Source organism: Nansenia antarctica (genome assembly GCF_963989245.1).
Source record: "Nansenia antarctica genome assembly, chromosome: 12".
Lineage (NCBI taxonomy): Eukaryota > Metazoa > Chordata > Actinopteri > Argentiniformes > Microstomatidae > Nansenia > Nansenia antarctica.
In genome coordinates this window covers 15,125,844-15,141,070 of record NC_137682.1, presented here as the reverse complement: position 1 = coordinate 15,141,070, position 15,227 = coordinate 15,125,844, and the positions used below count along the sequence as shown (strand labels likewise).

Sequence of the window (15,227 nt, the reverse complement as noted above, 5' to 3'; positions counted from 1 at the left end):
ATGCTAGAATACCTTTACATTAAAATCTGAGTGGTATTTTCAGCATACAACTTCTATGACATGTTTTGGGGACCTCAGAGACTTACAGTACATTAACATGTGGAAAAAAGAGCATAATAGGTCTCCTTTAGAGCAACGCATTTGATTCTGGGCGATTGTTGCGACTTCTAGTCTAACAGCAGTAGCTTTATATGTACCAACCGCGTGGGGGTGCTCTGTGGTTAAAGCAAATAAACGCTGGGGCTAATAAATAGGAATATGAAAACATATGTATGACAGTGACATGTAGAATATTTAACCTAGTTAACAATAGATAAAATAAATACTAAACAGCCTCTTGATATAGTATGGTATTTATTGTCACTGAAAGGACGCCAAGATTGAAAAGATTTCAAATGGATGTTTCTAGCTCATTCTTGAGAGAAAATCCTCAATCCAGAAATTTCTTTAGGAAAAGTTATGCATTACAGCCGACGATTTTGCGGTCATATCACTGGGTAAGTGAGTGCTCGATATGATGCCCACAGTATATATTATACATGTACGGGCTATAGCTCAATTTCTAGGCCAAAACAGGAAGATTCAAAAATACAGACGTAGTTGTGAAGTTATCAGTTTTACAACTACTACTAAATATATTCACGTCACCACATAACTGATTAAAATCCAGTTTTGCAATGAAGGACTCTCAGAGTAGCACCATGGTCAATCAATATGTAAGAGTGGTCATTTTGGTCTAATAAAATGTAGTTTTACCTTGACCTCAATGGCGAGCTCTGGAATTAAAAACCCACAAGCCAAATTGTATGTGAGTGTCTTCGTCAATGTCTTGTCTACAACAAACTGAAAACCACAGTTTTTTTCCGTCTGGGGCATTTTTTTAACATTTGTGACACGGTCTGGTGAAAGGGCGAACAAGTCGGCAGCCGATTTAATGTTCAGAGTTTTATTTTGAAAAATGTAAATACATTTCAGCGTTGTTGAAAATCAATGACACACCCGTTAGCCGTCAACTAACACAGCTTGTTTTGTGAGCTTGCTAACAATGTAAAGTAGTGTTATAGTTAAGGTAGCAGTGGGGGTTACTCATACTACACACACACACACACACACACTCAATTGTTGAAGCTTGTGCACATTTGCACAATTTGTTCAGTTGTATTATAATGTTCATGTGTTAGTGTAAGACCTGTAGGGCCCTATTATGCACTTCATAAGTCTTAAGATAGATAGATAGACTTTATTTGTCATTGTTACAGTACAGGTACCAAACAACGAAATTTAGGAGGGGAGGCTCCCCTGGTGTTTAGGAAAGGAAAAAGAAACACATTTTGGAAAAAGCATAGATGCATAAAATCACAAGAAGGTAAGGAGCTGGTTTACATCAATAGAGGCTATGTACACAATCCACTGTACTATACTGCACAGATAGTCAACTAGGGTTGTCATATTTCACAAGAAAGTATTTTTTCACATTATTTTAAAGAGTCACAGTTTGCAGGCTTGAAAATGTACATGTTTGTGCCTCAGCACTAGCTGCCATACAATCCGTCCGGACTGTCCTGGGCCCAGAACTTAGGCCTTTTCTGTGTTCAGGGCCTTGACGGCCCTGTGGTAGAAGCTGTCCTTCAGTCTGTTTGTCTTAGCGGCCGGGGTCCTGTACCTCCTGTTCGAGGGCAGCTTGACAAAGTGTTCGTGCCCAGGGTGGGTCGGGTCCTTGGAGATCTTGGAGGCCCTCCTGAGACAGGTGATCCTCTGTGCTGTTCTCACGACTCTCTGTAGATCGCTTCTCTCCGCTGCCGTGCAGCTGTGGTACCAGTTGGAGATGCCGAAGGTGAGGATACTCTCCACTGCGCCGTGGTAGAAGGCCACCAGCATCTCCTGCTTGCTGTGTTGTTTCTTGAGGCATCTCAGGGTGTATAGCCGCTGTTGTGCCCTCTTGATGGTGCCTTTAGTGTTGTCCTTCCAGGCCAGGTCATCCCGCATGTTGTGTCCCAGGAATCGGAGGTTTGAGACTATCTCCACGCTCTCTCCGTCGATGAGCAGGGGCAGGATCTCGGACTTTTTCCTCCTGACGCTGACGGCGGACCGGACGAGAAGAAACAAACCCCCGACAGGTAGAATGGACAGAAGAACCGTGATATGGCTCTATCTACTGCTCTCGGGAGACATCCAGCTGAATCCCGGACCAGTCGCAACCAGGCGGGCTTCACGTTTAGCCAGACAACAACTATATCTTTCCCAGGCAAATGCTACGAGCATAAACATTGACGCCATTGTCGACAAACCGGTTAGTTTGCCGGCAACAGCAGACTTCCAGGATTCAGACGTGGCTAGCAAAACAATGGGTAGATATGCTAATAACATTACCCCCCCACCTATCTTCCACCAACTAGCCAGGGAACACAGAGGCCTCCCCCACCCGGTGACGAACCCCCCCCCACCACCCGGTGACGAACACAGAGGCCTCACCCACCCGGTGACGAACCCCCCCCTCCCCCCTCCCTCCCCCACCCGACGACGACCCCCCCCTTCTCCACCCGGAGACTCTACGACGAAACCGTTGAACAATGGGCGCCCCCCCCCACCCCCCAATCCTCAACGTGACGATGACCAAAATGGTGGTGACTATTTCCAAGTCAAAGACATAAACTCTCTATTTGGACACAGCAGTAAGGGCCTGCATATTGTTCACCTTAATGTGAACAGTCTTGTGCCTAAACTGGACCAAATCAGAGAAATGTTCCATGACAGCAAGGTTCATATTTTGAGCTTCTCTGAGACCAAGTTTGATGAATCCATCAAAGACCCAGAGATTGAAATAGTTAACTACACAGTCATCAGAAACGACAGGAACAGGTATGGGGGTGGTGTCTGCATGTACATTCACAACGATATTATCTTTAACACCCGTGATGACCTGAATCATGACAAATTAGAATCTGTTTGGGTTGAAATTATCTTTAACAAAGCAAAACCGGTGCTGGTTGGTTCTATCTACAGACCTCCCGATCAGAGTGATTTCTATGATATTCTTGAGGGGTGCATGGATGACGTTGACTGTGTGGAAAAGATTCTTATTGGAGATTTGAACACGGACATGCTCAGAAATGAAGCATCCGTTTTCAAATCCTTCACTAGGTTTTCTGAATTACACGGTCTCCGTCAACAAATTACCAAACCCACTAGGGTGTGTATTTCTACTCAAACCACCATAGATCTCATTCTAACATCGGATGAGTCCAAAATCTCCAAGAGTGGGGTTATTGTATGTGGGCTAAGTGATCATTACATGATCTTTTGCACTCGTAAAAAACAAAAACCCAAGGCTGGCGGTCATAAAACTATAACCACTAGATCCCTTAAATCCTATTCTAGTGAGGCCTTAAACCATAAACTGGAGAATCAAGACTGGTTTGATGAACTAAAATGCACACAGGTTGAAGAGGCATGGCTAGGTTTCAAAACCAAATTCCTAAATATTATTGACAGTATAGCCCCCATGAGAACCACCAGGGTTAAAACCCGATCGGAACCATGGATGAATTCGGACATTCTAAATGCTATGAAAGTCAGAGACCTAAAATGCTCTGAAGTTCAAAAATGCAAATCAAAATTAGTGAAACACTTAAACGAAGATCACAAAACCCACTTTGAGAAAATTAAAAAACAATGCAACAAACTATGCAATCAGGTAATTACCATGACCAAATCTGCTAAGAAAGAATACCTCGATAACAAAATCGAAGAAAACTTAAACAAACCACGTGACCTTTGGAAGCTACTTAATAGCCAACTAGGTTGCAGTCAAAAACTCAAAACCAGGTCTACAAACATCAGCATCAAATCTGGTGATTCTCTCCTTACAGACAAGCTGGATGTGGCTAAGTGCTTAAACACTTTCTTTACAACCATAGCCACTAAATTAGTTAACAATCTACCACCCCACTCAGGGCGTTATGGTGTAGAGCACATCCGTGAGTTCTACAATAAACTGGGTGTACGCAATGATGATTTTAAACTCTCCATGGTGTCAAACGATGAGGTGTTTAAAAAGCTAGGCGCTCTACACTCAGAAAAGGCCACGGGCCATGACAATATTCCAGCCAGATTTCTAAAAGACTCAGCTGCCTCCATTACCCCAATCATCACCCACATAATAAACCTCTCCATCAAACAGGGACACGTCCCCCTTGACTTTAAAATAGCAAGGGTAACCCCACTGTATAAAAAAGGAAGCAAATTAGACCCAGGCAACTACCGACCTGTTTCTATTCTTAATTCCATCTCGAAACTTATGGAAAAAATAGTTTATGAACAGGTCGATAGGTACCTTACCGAAAAAAAGCTGATGTATGAATTTCAATCAGGATTCAGAACATCCCATTCCACTGACACATGCCTTCTCTATTTGAACGACCACATCAACCATGAGGTGGACTCGGGCAAGTACTGCGGCATGGTCATGCTGGACCTCCAGAAGGCCTTCGACACAGTAGATCACCACATATTGTTAGATAAACTGAAAGCAATTGGGTTCGATAGAACATCGGTGAGCTGGATGCAATCCTACTTAGAGGGGAGGGAACAGGTGGTTAGTGTGAACGGAACACTGTCCCCCCCCCTCCCAGTGACCTGCGGCGTTCCACAAGGAAGCATTTTGGGACCTTTACTGTTCCTAATATATGTGAATGACATGTCATCAGCATGTGATTGCAATTTGTTCCTGTTCGCGGATGACTCGGCTCTGCTGGTCTCTGACAGGGACATATTGCAGGTGGAAAAAGCGCTAAGCACTGAACTGAGTAGAATCTGCATCTGGCTAGCTGACAATAAACTATCAATACACCTAGGTAAAACTGAAACCATCCTATACGGATCCCCATCTAAACTCAGAAAGGCTGAACATTTTAAAATAAAAGTGGGTAACATTAATATCACAAGAAAAGAGGATATTACATACCTGGGCTCCATCTTAGAGGCAAATCTTTCCGGAGATAAAATGGCAGCAAAAGTAATCAAAAAAGTGAACCAAAGAACTAGATTCTTGTACAGGATATCCTCACTTGTCAGTAAAAACACACTGAGGACCCTATCAGGAGCTCTCATTCAATGTCACTTCGACTATGCCGTAACATCATGGTACTATAGAACCACAAAGGCCCATAAAACAAGACTCCAGACAGCCCAAAATAAACTGGTTAGGCTTCTGCTAGGCCTCAACCCTAGGACACATCTAACCGCTGCTCATTTTTTGAGCCTTGATTGGCTACGAGTAGTTGACAGAGTGCAGCAGCTTGCACTGGGCCTGGTCTTCAAGATACGCTACACCACAAAGACACCCAAGTACCTGTCAACATACTTCCAAAAAGTGAACAACGTCCACACATACAACACCAGAGGAAGCTCCACGAACCACGTTCAACCGCGTTGCACCACAAACAAGGGGTTAAACTCGTTTGCAAACTATGCAGTAAAAATGTGGAACGCCCTTCCTATAATCTTAAAGGAGTGCAAAACACTGCCCACCTTCAAAACCACTCTCAAAAAACATTTACAGGAGGCTGCAATCCGTAACTGGACCCTCTAAATCAAAAATCAGATTAAAAGACCCGAACTACCCACTGTACATACTTTGTGTTTTGTCCCCCGCCCCCACCTGTGGTGTATGTCCCCACCTGTCCTACCCGCTGTACATACCTTATGTTTTGTTGTATTGTTCTTCCCATGATGGATGTGTGTTTATCTTGTAGATAGTAATAGTTATTTGTCTGTATTATCTTGTAGATAGTACTAGCGTTTTTGTCTGTCTTACATGTAACGATGAATTGAGAATCAAGGACCCCAATTGAAATAAGCCAGTGGCTTTCTTGGGTTTTTATCCTGTTAGTTGACCTTGTATGTAATATGTACTTTCATGTACCTACTTCTGCAAATCTTCTAATAAAGTTTTCAATCAATCAATCAATCAATCAAGTCTACGATGAATTCCTGGGTCTTTGACTTGTTTAGCAGCAGGTTGTTAACCTTGCACAGCTTGCTCAATTGCTCTACCTCGTCCCCCCCCCGAGATACATCCCACCACGGTGGTGTCGTCTGCAAACTTTACGATGTAGTTGCTGGGGTGGATGGGGGTGAAGTCGTGGGTGTAGAGGTTGTAGAGGATGGGGCTTAGCACGCAGCCCTGGGGTGACCCAGTGCTGAGGCTGAGGGCTGTGGAGGTGTGGGGGCCCACCCGCACCCTCTGGGGGCGGTCGGTCAGGAAGTCCTTGATCCACGCACATATAGAGTGTGATAGACCCAGGTCTAGTAGTTTGGTCACTAGCCTGTCTGGAAGGATGGTGTTAAAGGCGGAGCTGAAGTCCACGAAGAGCAGTCTCGCGTAGCTGTTTCCCCTCTCCAGGTGGGATAGAGTGGCGTGGAGAGTCGTCGCTATGGCGTCCTCTGTGGACCTGTGGGCTCTGTAGGCGAACTGGTATGGATCCAGGTTGGGCGGGAGGCGTGTGAGTATGTGGGCCCGGACTAGTTTCTCGAAGCACTTCATGATGATTGGTGTGAGTGCCACCGGGCGGTAGTCGTTTAGGCAGCTCACCGTGCTTTTCTTCGGGACTGGGATGATAGTTGAGGTTTTCAGGCAGGGTGGGACGGTGGCCTGGGACAGGGACTGGTTAAAGATGTTGGTGAAAACCCCGGCCAGCTGGTCGGCGCAGTCTCTCAGCACCCGTCCCAGGACGCCATCCGGCCCCGAGGCTTTCCTGGGGTCCACCGCCTTCAGTACGTGTCTCACCTCGTGCTCTGTGAGGGTGAGGCTGCTGAGAGCTGGAGAGAGTGGTGTCTGTGTTGTGGTTACCTCCGTTCGCCCCTCGTCGAACCGGGCGTAGAAGGTGTTCAGCTTTCCCGCCAGCAGGGGGTCGTCCTCTGCGGCTGTGAGCCTGTTGGCTCTGAAGTTTGTCATCTGCTGAACCCCCTGCCACATCCGCCTGGAGTCGTTGCTCAGGAGGCATTCCTCAATCTTCTCTCTGTGCTCTGCCTTGGCCGCTTTGATGCCGCGCTTTAGGTTGGCCCTGGTGGAGCTGTACAGCGGTGTGCGCTTCCCTGCGAAGAAGGCGTTGTCCCTCTCATTTAACAGTTTTTGGACCTTCCCAGTCATCCATGGCTTCGTGTTGGGGTAGACCCGGACCCGTTTGTCCACGGTGACTGAGTTGGTGCAGTTCACTATGTGGTTCAGAACCGACGACGTGTACTGTTCCAGGTCCTCATGCTCATATTCCTGCCATAGGGTGTCATTTAGGCAGATCTGCAGTGGAGCGGACCCTTCTGGCCAGGTTCTGACAGTCTTAGTGGTGTATGCAGGAATAAGCAATAAGCAATAAGACGAGGCGGTAGATCTAAACTTAAGACGTGGAGGCGTGGTCAAGGCCACTTTGCTATTATGCGTGTGGTAGTGGGCGCCTAAAACCCGGCGCTAAGCAAAGAAATTAGTCATGGGTGTGTTTTGGGCGTCTTCTCAATCAACCCAATCAGCGTGCCAGGTGCCATTCCCTTTAAGAACCGGCTGCGTTGAGTCATTAGCGCTATGCTATTATGGAAGTCCTAAGAAGGAGGTCAGTGCGCTTCTCTGCAGAAGAAAGTAACAAGCTCGTGCATGTCAAGGCTCGTCAGTTCGCAATCTTATCTCGAGCTTACTCGTTTTCTGTGCAAGGGAACCTTATACTCAAATTCGTTAAAGGAAAGAACAGGTCAGCTGGTTTAAGTTCAACTGCAGACAGGGAGACGGAAGGGAGACAGTCACCTGGCAACATGGAACAACCTTGTGTGATATAGTATTCAGAATAAACGCAGCAATAATTATTTTCTGAATAAACACGGCAATACCTCCGCTTGTGAGTTGAGAAGTATTACAGAGGGGTCGCTGGAAGACTGCAGGAATGACAGATGTTGATGTCATTATATTACGCACGGCATGCTCGTACTGTATGTGCACAGTATGCGGAGGCAACATACTGTACAGCGCTGGCCTCTCCCTTCTGAAATAAAGCATTTATACTGTGACCGTAATTGACGTCTTGCCGTGGAGCCACGTGCGTGTTCATGTGTGCCCACATGCATGCGCAAACCGCGGAGGCGCGCTCGTGTTTCAAAACGTGCATGAAGTCTAAACTTAAGAACTTTTCAAACCACTTCTTAGCGCTAGGAGCAAAGTCAGATCGCATAATAGTAGCGGCGCCTAGTGCACTTCATTAACATATGAAGCAATATATGCACGGGAGTTTTACGTCTTATGTGTGGGCGCCTATCGACACCTGCATAATAGCAGTAGCGCGTATGAAGCGCATAATAAGGGTGGCGGTAGGTCTTAACCTGGCGGTGCGTCTTAATTAAGACTTAAGATGGCAAGTTAAGAAGTGCATAATAGGGCCCGTAGTCTGTTAGTGTAAGACCTGTAGGGCCCTATTATGCACTTCATCAATAAGACGAGGCGGTAGATCTAAACTTAAGACGTGGAGGCGTGGTCAAGGCCACTTTGCTATTATGCGTGCTGTAGTGGGCGCCTAAAACCCGGCGCTAAGCAAATAAATTAGTCATGGGTGTGTTTTGGGCGTCTTCTCAATCAACCCAATCAGCGTGCCAGGTGCCATTCCCTTTAAGAACCGGCTGCGTTGAGTCATTAGCGCTATGCTATTATGGAAGTCCTGAGAAGGAGGTCAGCGCGCTTCTCTGCCTCTCCCTTCTGAAATAAAGCATTTATACTGTGACCGTAATTGACGTCTTGCCGTGGAGCCACGTGCGTGTTCATGTGTGCCCACATGCATGCGCAAACCGCGGAGGCGTGCTCGTGTTTCAAAACGTGCATGAAGTCTAAACTTAAGAACTTTTCAAACCACTTCTTAGCGATAGGAGCAAAGTCAGATCGCATAATAGCAGGGGCGCCTAGTGCACTTCATTAACATATGAACACTCCCACAATGAGCAATATATGCACGGGAGTTTTACGTCTTATGTGTGGGCGCCTATCGACACCTGCATAATAGCAGTAGCGCGTATGAAGCGCATAATAAGGGTGGGGGTAGGTCTTCACCTGGCGGTGCGTCTTAATTAACACTTAAGACGGCAAGTTAAGAAGTGCATAATAGGGCCCGTAGTCTGTTAGTGTAAGACCTGTAGGGCCCTATTATGCACTTCATAAGTTTGAAGCAATAAGACGAGGCGGTAGATCTAAATTTAAGACGTGGAGGCGTGGTCAAGGCCACTTTGCTATTATGCATGCGGTAGTGGGCGCCTAAAACCCGGCACTAAGCAAAGAAATTAGTCATGGGTGTGTTTTGGGCGTCTTCTCAATCAACCCAATCAGCGTGCCAGGTGCCATTCCCTTTAAGAACCGGCTGCGTTGAGTCATTAGCGCTATGCTATTATGGAAGTCCTGAGAAGGAGGTCAGCGCGCTTCTCTGCCTCTCCCTTCTGAAATAAAGCATTTATACTGTGACCGTCTTGCCGTGGAGCCACGTGCGTGTTCATGTGTGCCCACATGCATGCGCAAACCGCGGAGGCGCGCTCGTGTTTCAAAACGTGTATGAAGTCTAAACTTAAGAACTTTTCAAACCACTTCTTAGCGATAGGAGCAAAGTCAGATCGCATAATAGCAGGGGCGCCTAGTGCACTTCATTAACATATGAACACTCCCACAATGAGCAATATATGCACGGGAGTTTTACGTCTTATGTGTGGGCGCCTATCGACACCTGCATAATAGCAGTAGCGCGTATGAAGCGCATAATAAGGGTGGGGGTAGGTCTTAACCTGGCGGTGCGTCTTAATTAAGACTTAATACGGCAAGTTAAGAAGTGCATAATAGGGCCCATGGTCTGTTAGTGTAAGACCTGTAGTCTATTAGTGTAAGACCTGCACTCTGGGCCCATGAGGCCTGTCCTCCAGGAGTGCCATATGCCTTGGCTTTCACACACACACTCACGCACACACACACACACACACACACACACACACTCACTCACTCACGCACGCATGCACACACACGCACACACACACACACACACACACACACACACACACATATGCAGTTGTTGAAGTTGGTGAACATGGTCAACACACACACACACACACACACACACACACACACACACACACACACACACCATTTATGTTATAAAGTCGGTGTTCAATAAAAAGCTTTCAGTTTTTGTCATAATACTTATTTTGTAACGTTACATTTCAGGCTATGTAATATGGGGTGAATTGTAACATTTCCCTCCTTGCGTTTGAGATTAAACCAGGCATTTTCTGTTTGGTGGCCATGTAAAATACCATTTCATAGCAGACACATGTGACTGGGGAGCCTGCCCGCTTGCCCCCTCCTCTGGTTTGTATCACATTTTGAATGCACTGGCTTAAAAGAGCTCCAAGATAGAGACAGAAATGTCAAAAACGTTACAACCATTCCCGGTCTGCCCTATGCAAGTCCCTGTGAAGCAGTTAGTCATTGTGAGAGGCACTTTTCATGGCCTATCATAGGAATGTTTTCTTGACATGGGTAACTGAATCAGCAAAAGCCCTTTATGCCATGATGTGTAGACTGTGGTAGAATATAATAATTATGGTATTTGAAAGATCTATTGATAGCACATAATATGTTCAGTTAATGGTTGTGTTATGTGGTGATTATTCAAAGAGAATGTACACATCGTCTTATTGAGCATTTCAATAGCCGTCATGTGGTGATCGCCATGTTTTCAAGCCCTGCAGTCAGAATTGCATTTCATTTTCCAACTTGAGGCTGAGACCCATGTTGAAATCAAACAAGCCTATAATGTGACATTGCGTCTCCATTCATGGTTCGATTTAAATAGGACTATTCTGGATGAAACGTGTTGTTACGTTACTGAAGGAATACATTTTGAATTACAACATAGAAACATACATTTTTAGTTTTTACCATTTAGCAGACGCGTTCATCCAAAGCGATTTACAATTAGAGATTACAGGGACAGTCTCCCTGGAGTAATTTAGGGCTAATTTAGTGCTTTACTCAAGGGCACGCTAGTTAGTGGTGGTGTTTCCAGATGGGATTTGAACTCGTAACCTTCTGATCATCAGTCCAACTCACTATCCCAGTCTAACCATGCTCTGGGTGAAGCCACCTCTAACCCCCCCCCCCCCCCCCCCCCATGAGAATATACAGGTAATTAATGCTGTCACAGTAAACAACAACTCAACTTTTTTTTTCTCCTAGCACCAGGGGAGCCCCCCCTCCCAAATTTCGTTGTATGGTACCTGTACTAGTGGACTAGTAGTGGTGGTCTAGTGGATAGTGAGTTGGACTTGGGATCGGAAGGTTGTGAGTTCAAATCCCGCCTGAAGCCACACCACTACTAGTGTGCCCTTGGGTAAGGCACTTAGCCCTCAGTTACTCCAGGGGGAATGTCCCTGTAATTCGTAATTGTAAGTCGCTTTGGATAAAAGCGTCTGCTAAATGGCTAAATTAATTAATTAATTAAATTAATTACTATATTAATGACAATAAAGACCATTCATTCATTCATTCATTCAACTCACCTAAACTCGGGCGCTGAGTTTGGCTTCAACCCGTAGAACCCCGCAGACAGGGTGAGTAGCCAGTGTGGAACGAAAGTCCCACGCTCGCACTCCAAGTAAGGCGCAGACCACTTGATCTGACTTTTGTCTAGAATGTAGTAACCATTCGGAGTGACTACACCATCTCGGTTTGACGCCCTTCTTTGCAAGGGGGGCTTGTGGTTTCGGTCCCTGAACTCGTTAAACCACCCGGAATCCGGGGATCTGCTGTCCAGAGCCAGACGATGGGGAGCAGAATCGGAGAGGTCTTCCAGGACCACCTCTTCTTTCTCAGTTCTTGTCGCTTGGAGGAAGACGTGAGGACCCCCCGGCGTCGCCGGAGCAGCAGCCGTATGGAAAGTGATCACTGCCCGGTGGATTTTGGGGTCCCCCTCCATAATACTCCGAACTAGCGCGTGGTACCAGTGGATATCCCGGCGAAGGCTATGCTCTCTGGACCTGTTGGCTTGCAGGATCATGTTGAGAAAGTTGGTCGCATGAGCCACGGTGTCCAGCACGCTGTGCAGGGGATAGTGACTGTGAGAGGCGACGCGAAGGCTGCTCAGCTCGTACCTCCGTGAACAGTTGACTTGTCTCAGGGCCGACGAGTCTCCCGTGTGCAGGAAGGCTGTCACCACCCTGGGCAGATCCTCCTCGATGCGGTGCGCCAGCACGGTGCGCTCCGTGGCCCCGGGTCCCGGCGGGTGATAAGTTGGGTGCTGCAGACGCGATTCCTTGTTGATATTCTGAGTGCTTATAGGGTGCTTCCCTCGTATCTCCGCGTCTCTGTCATTCTCTGACCATTCCACGTATCCTCCTGCATCATTCGATCCGAAAACAACGAATGCCGTTGGCAAAATCAAGAGCATAAGGAAAAAAGCCATACCGGTCCGTGACGCCTTTAACCCAACAGAGGGAATTAAGCCAAGGCTACACCGTTTGTTCTGTGTTAAGCATAACCGAGCATAACCAATCCTTTGCGCTTCAATTATTAAATATTTAGACTGTCATAATTATAAAAACACCTTACAGATTATTCCGAATTCACCCATAATATGCAGTAATGAAGATAACGTACAACGCCTTTTTGCTAGTTCACATGCTTGTCCCCATCAGAGCGATGCCAGACCTCACATGTTTCTCCAGCCGTCGTGTACGCTCTGCAACCGGGTGTCGGGGATGTGCAGATGCTGTCACAGTCAACCAATCCTCTCTCCCATGTCCAGACGGTTTACCATTGAAGTGACGCCCTCCCGACTCCAAGCGATCGCTCCTTTATCAAGCTTTACCAAGCGATCGCTCCTGCTGTTTTAGTCGTGAGTCGTGACGTTAGAATTATAAGGTTCTATCTCCGTTTTTGTCAAAATTGAGTTTTGTACATAATCTGATCCATTAGGTGTTTATTAATGCCTGTGTGGTGTTATTTTTTTAAATGTTGACATTTTTTTGTTAGTAATTAATCAAATACAAAGGTTCAATCTCACAAAACATAATGGAATGTAAAAACTTTGACGCTCAATATCTCTGAACTAACCTAAACGGAGATAGAACCTTATCATTCTGAGCTCACGTAGTGTTGAGGAGGATTGGTCCGCTTAGCTGTCGCCTATAGTAGCCTAGTATAGCGGTTGCATGGGTGAGGAAAAACAGAGCAAACACTGGAGAACAGAGTGTCCCGTCTCTCTCCCAGTGTAGTGTGTGAAGTGTAAAGTGTGTGGTTATTCTTTCTGCCAATCTTCACGATGTGAGAGATGGGTGGAGCGAGGTGGTCGGAGCTGTCCAGTGCTGAAAGTAGCGCGCGAGGGGAGAGGGGGTCGTGAACTTTAGTCTATCATGCATAGTCTGTAGTGTAGTCTATGCATGTGTGTGTGTGTGTGTGTGTGTGTGTGTGTGTGTGTGTGTGTGTGTGTGTGTGTGTGTGCGCGTGTCATCTATGAAAGGGGCCATTCCCTCACAAAGTGTATGTGGAGATATCCAGTGACAGGCAATCATCCTCTGAGCAGCAGTGATGCCTGCCAAGAGGACGTGCCTATCCTTCAGAGGAAGCTCTATTGAGGAACTATCATCCAGAAGCATCACAGTTTGGGATTGAGGAATGACCCTCCTGTGACATTTCCTGAGCTCAGGGAACAGTCGGGTGTGAGCCTTCATGCTTTCGGATGAAAGATAGGATCTGTGAATGTAATTATAGTAGATCATCATGGTGATTGTGGTTTCTCAATGAAAGAATTGCATTGTCCCATATTATCTGACAGTTAAGATTATCGTTGACATGTGAATGAATTCTTTCTTCCAGAGAGAATCAAGAGGGAGCAGTCTTTGTCATGCCTTCACTGATCAGTGGCGGCTGATCCATTAAGGAAGAGGAGGACGGTCCTCCCTTGAATTTTTATGAAATAGAATAACACTCCAATTAAAACTAATTTATGCTTGATTCTGCTGCACAAAATTCACTCAACTGTTCACATTAATCCAGAAAAAATAGGCTCAGATAGGTAGTCTCATTAGTGTAGTAGTCTCAACAGTGGTCCCAAATGGTTGAACATGGTAACTGCAGGCTGAATAGAAAGAGGAGACTGAATTTAGCGACTCCCCTCACTGCTCTGTTAAGTCCCATACATTCAAATGTTCTCTTTAAAACCTTCTGAGATGAATGTGTCACTGCCACCTTATTAACTCAAATATGTATCGTTTCCTGTGGGCCTGCTTTATAAACTTGCATGTGTAGGCTAGGTTGTAGCAACCTCATCATGGGTATCATGCCCAGGCTGAAACCTCAATGTTACATTGAGCTGATTGATGAATGGAATGCGAATACAGTCATCCAACAATAGAAATAAGGCCATACTAATTAAAAATGTGTAGAAAAATATAATCTTGAATGGCACCAGCTGCTATGTGATACTATGCTGTAGTTCAGACACTAAACACAGATTTTTGGATGGAACACCTTAAAAAATGTCAGATGTGCCCTTGGAGCTCCGTTGAGTGAAGGAGATAGGATGTCCTTCATTTAATACATTCTTCATTCAAATTATTTCTTCTAAACGCCAAGTGGTTATGAGGAAGATATGAGAGGGCTACAGTTTTGTTTTGCATATTTCTTTGGAGGGTTCTTGGAGGGGACTTCTGTCGTGTCCTCTATGGGGCCATGAATGTGTTTATAAAAACAACCATACCCTGGTGTGTTGATGTTCTTCAGGGCTCATCTAGAGCCAGTTCCAGGAGATTTGCATGCCGCCTGGGGTGACTGATTTCCATGGCAACAAAGGTGATGACTGCTAAGGCTCCCATGCTAGTGGATCCAGTTATTGGACTAGAACCCATAGGTTCAGTGGGTTTGACACATTCCAGTGGTCTCAGATCAGGACAGACAGACAGACAATACATAGCAAAAAAACAGACAGACCACAGCAGGCAGTATACCAGGGAGCTATTTTCATGTGTGCTTTTTCTGAGCGGAACGACATTGCTTCTGTGGCAAATGAAATGACAGGTACTCACAGATAAGATATGTTATAGATTAAGAACGTTTTTGGGGCAGTGAACCATTCTTTTCATATTAACCTCACCCTGCTAATTGATAAGGTAGCCATGTCGATGGATTTAGCAGCTCTTTTCTTTTGGAATATCATTGGAAT

General features: G+C 45.8%; 1 protein-coding gene across 1 annotated transcript in view; it reads right to left on the bottom strand.

Moving 5' to 3' along the window:
* gpr158b (G protein-coupled receptor 158b) overlaps positions 1 to 12,470 on the bottom strand; it is a gene marked incomplete at both ends in the record, with an annotated part of 61,275 nt that extends 48,805 nt beyond the window's left edge. The window contains one exon of the mRNA XM_080543551.1: positions 11,569 to 12,470. Within this exon, the coding sequence (XP_080399677.1) occupies positions 11,569 to 12,470 (902 nt within the window). The remainder of the gene's footprint in view (positions 1 to 11,568) is intronic.
* Positions 12,471 to 15,227: the final 2,757 nt, after the last annotated feature.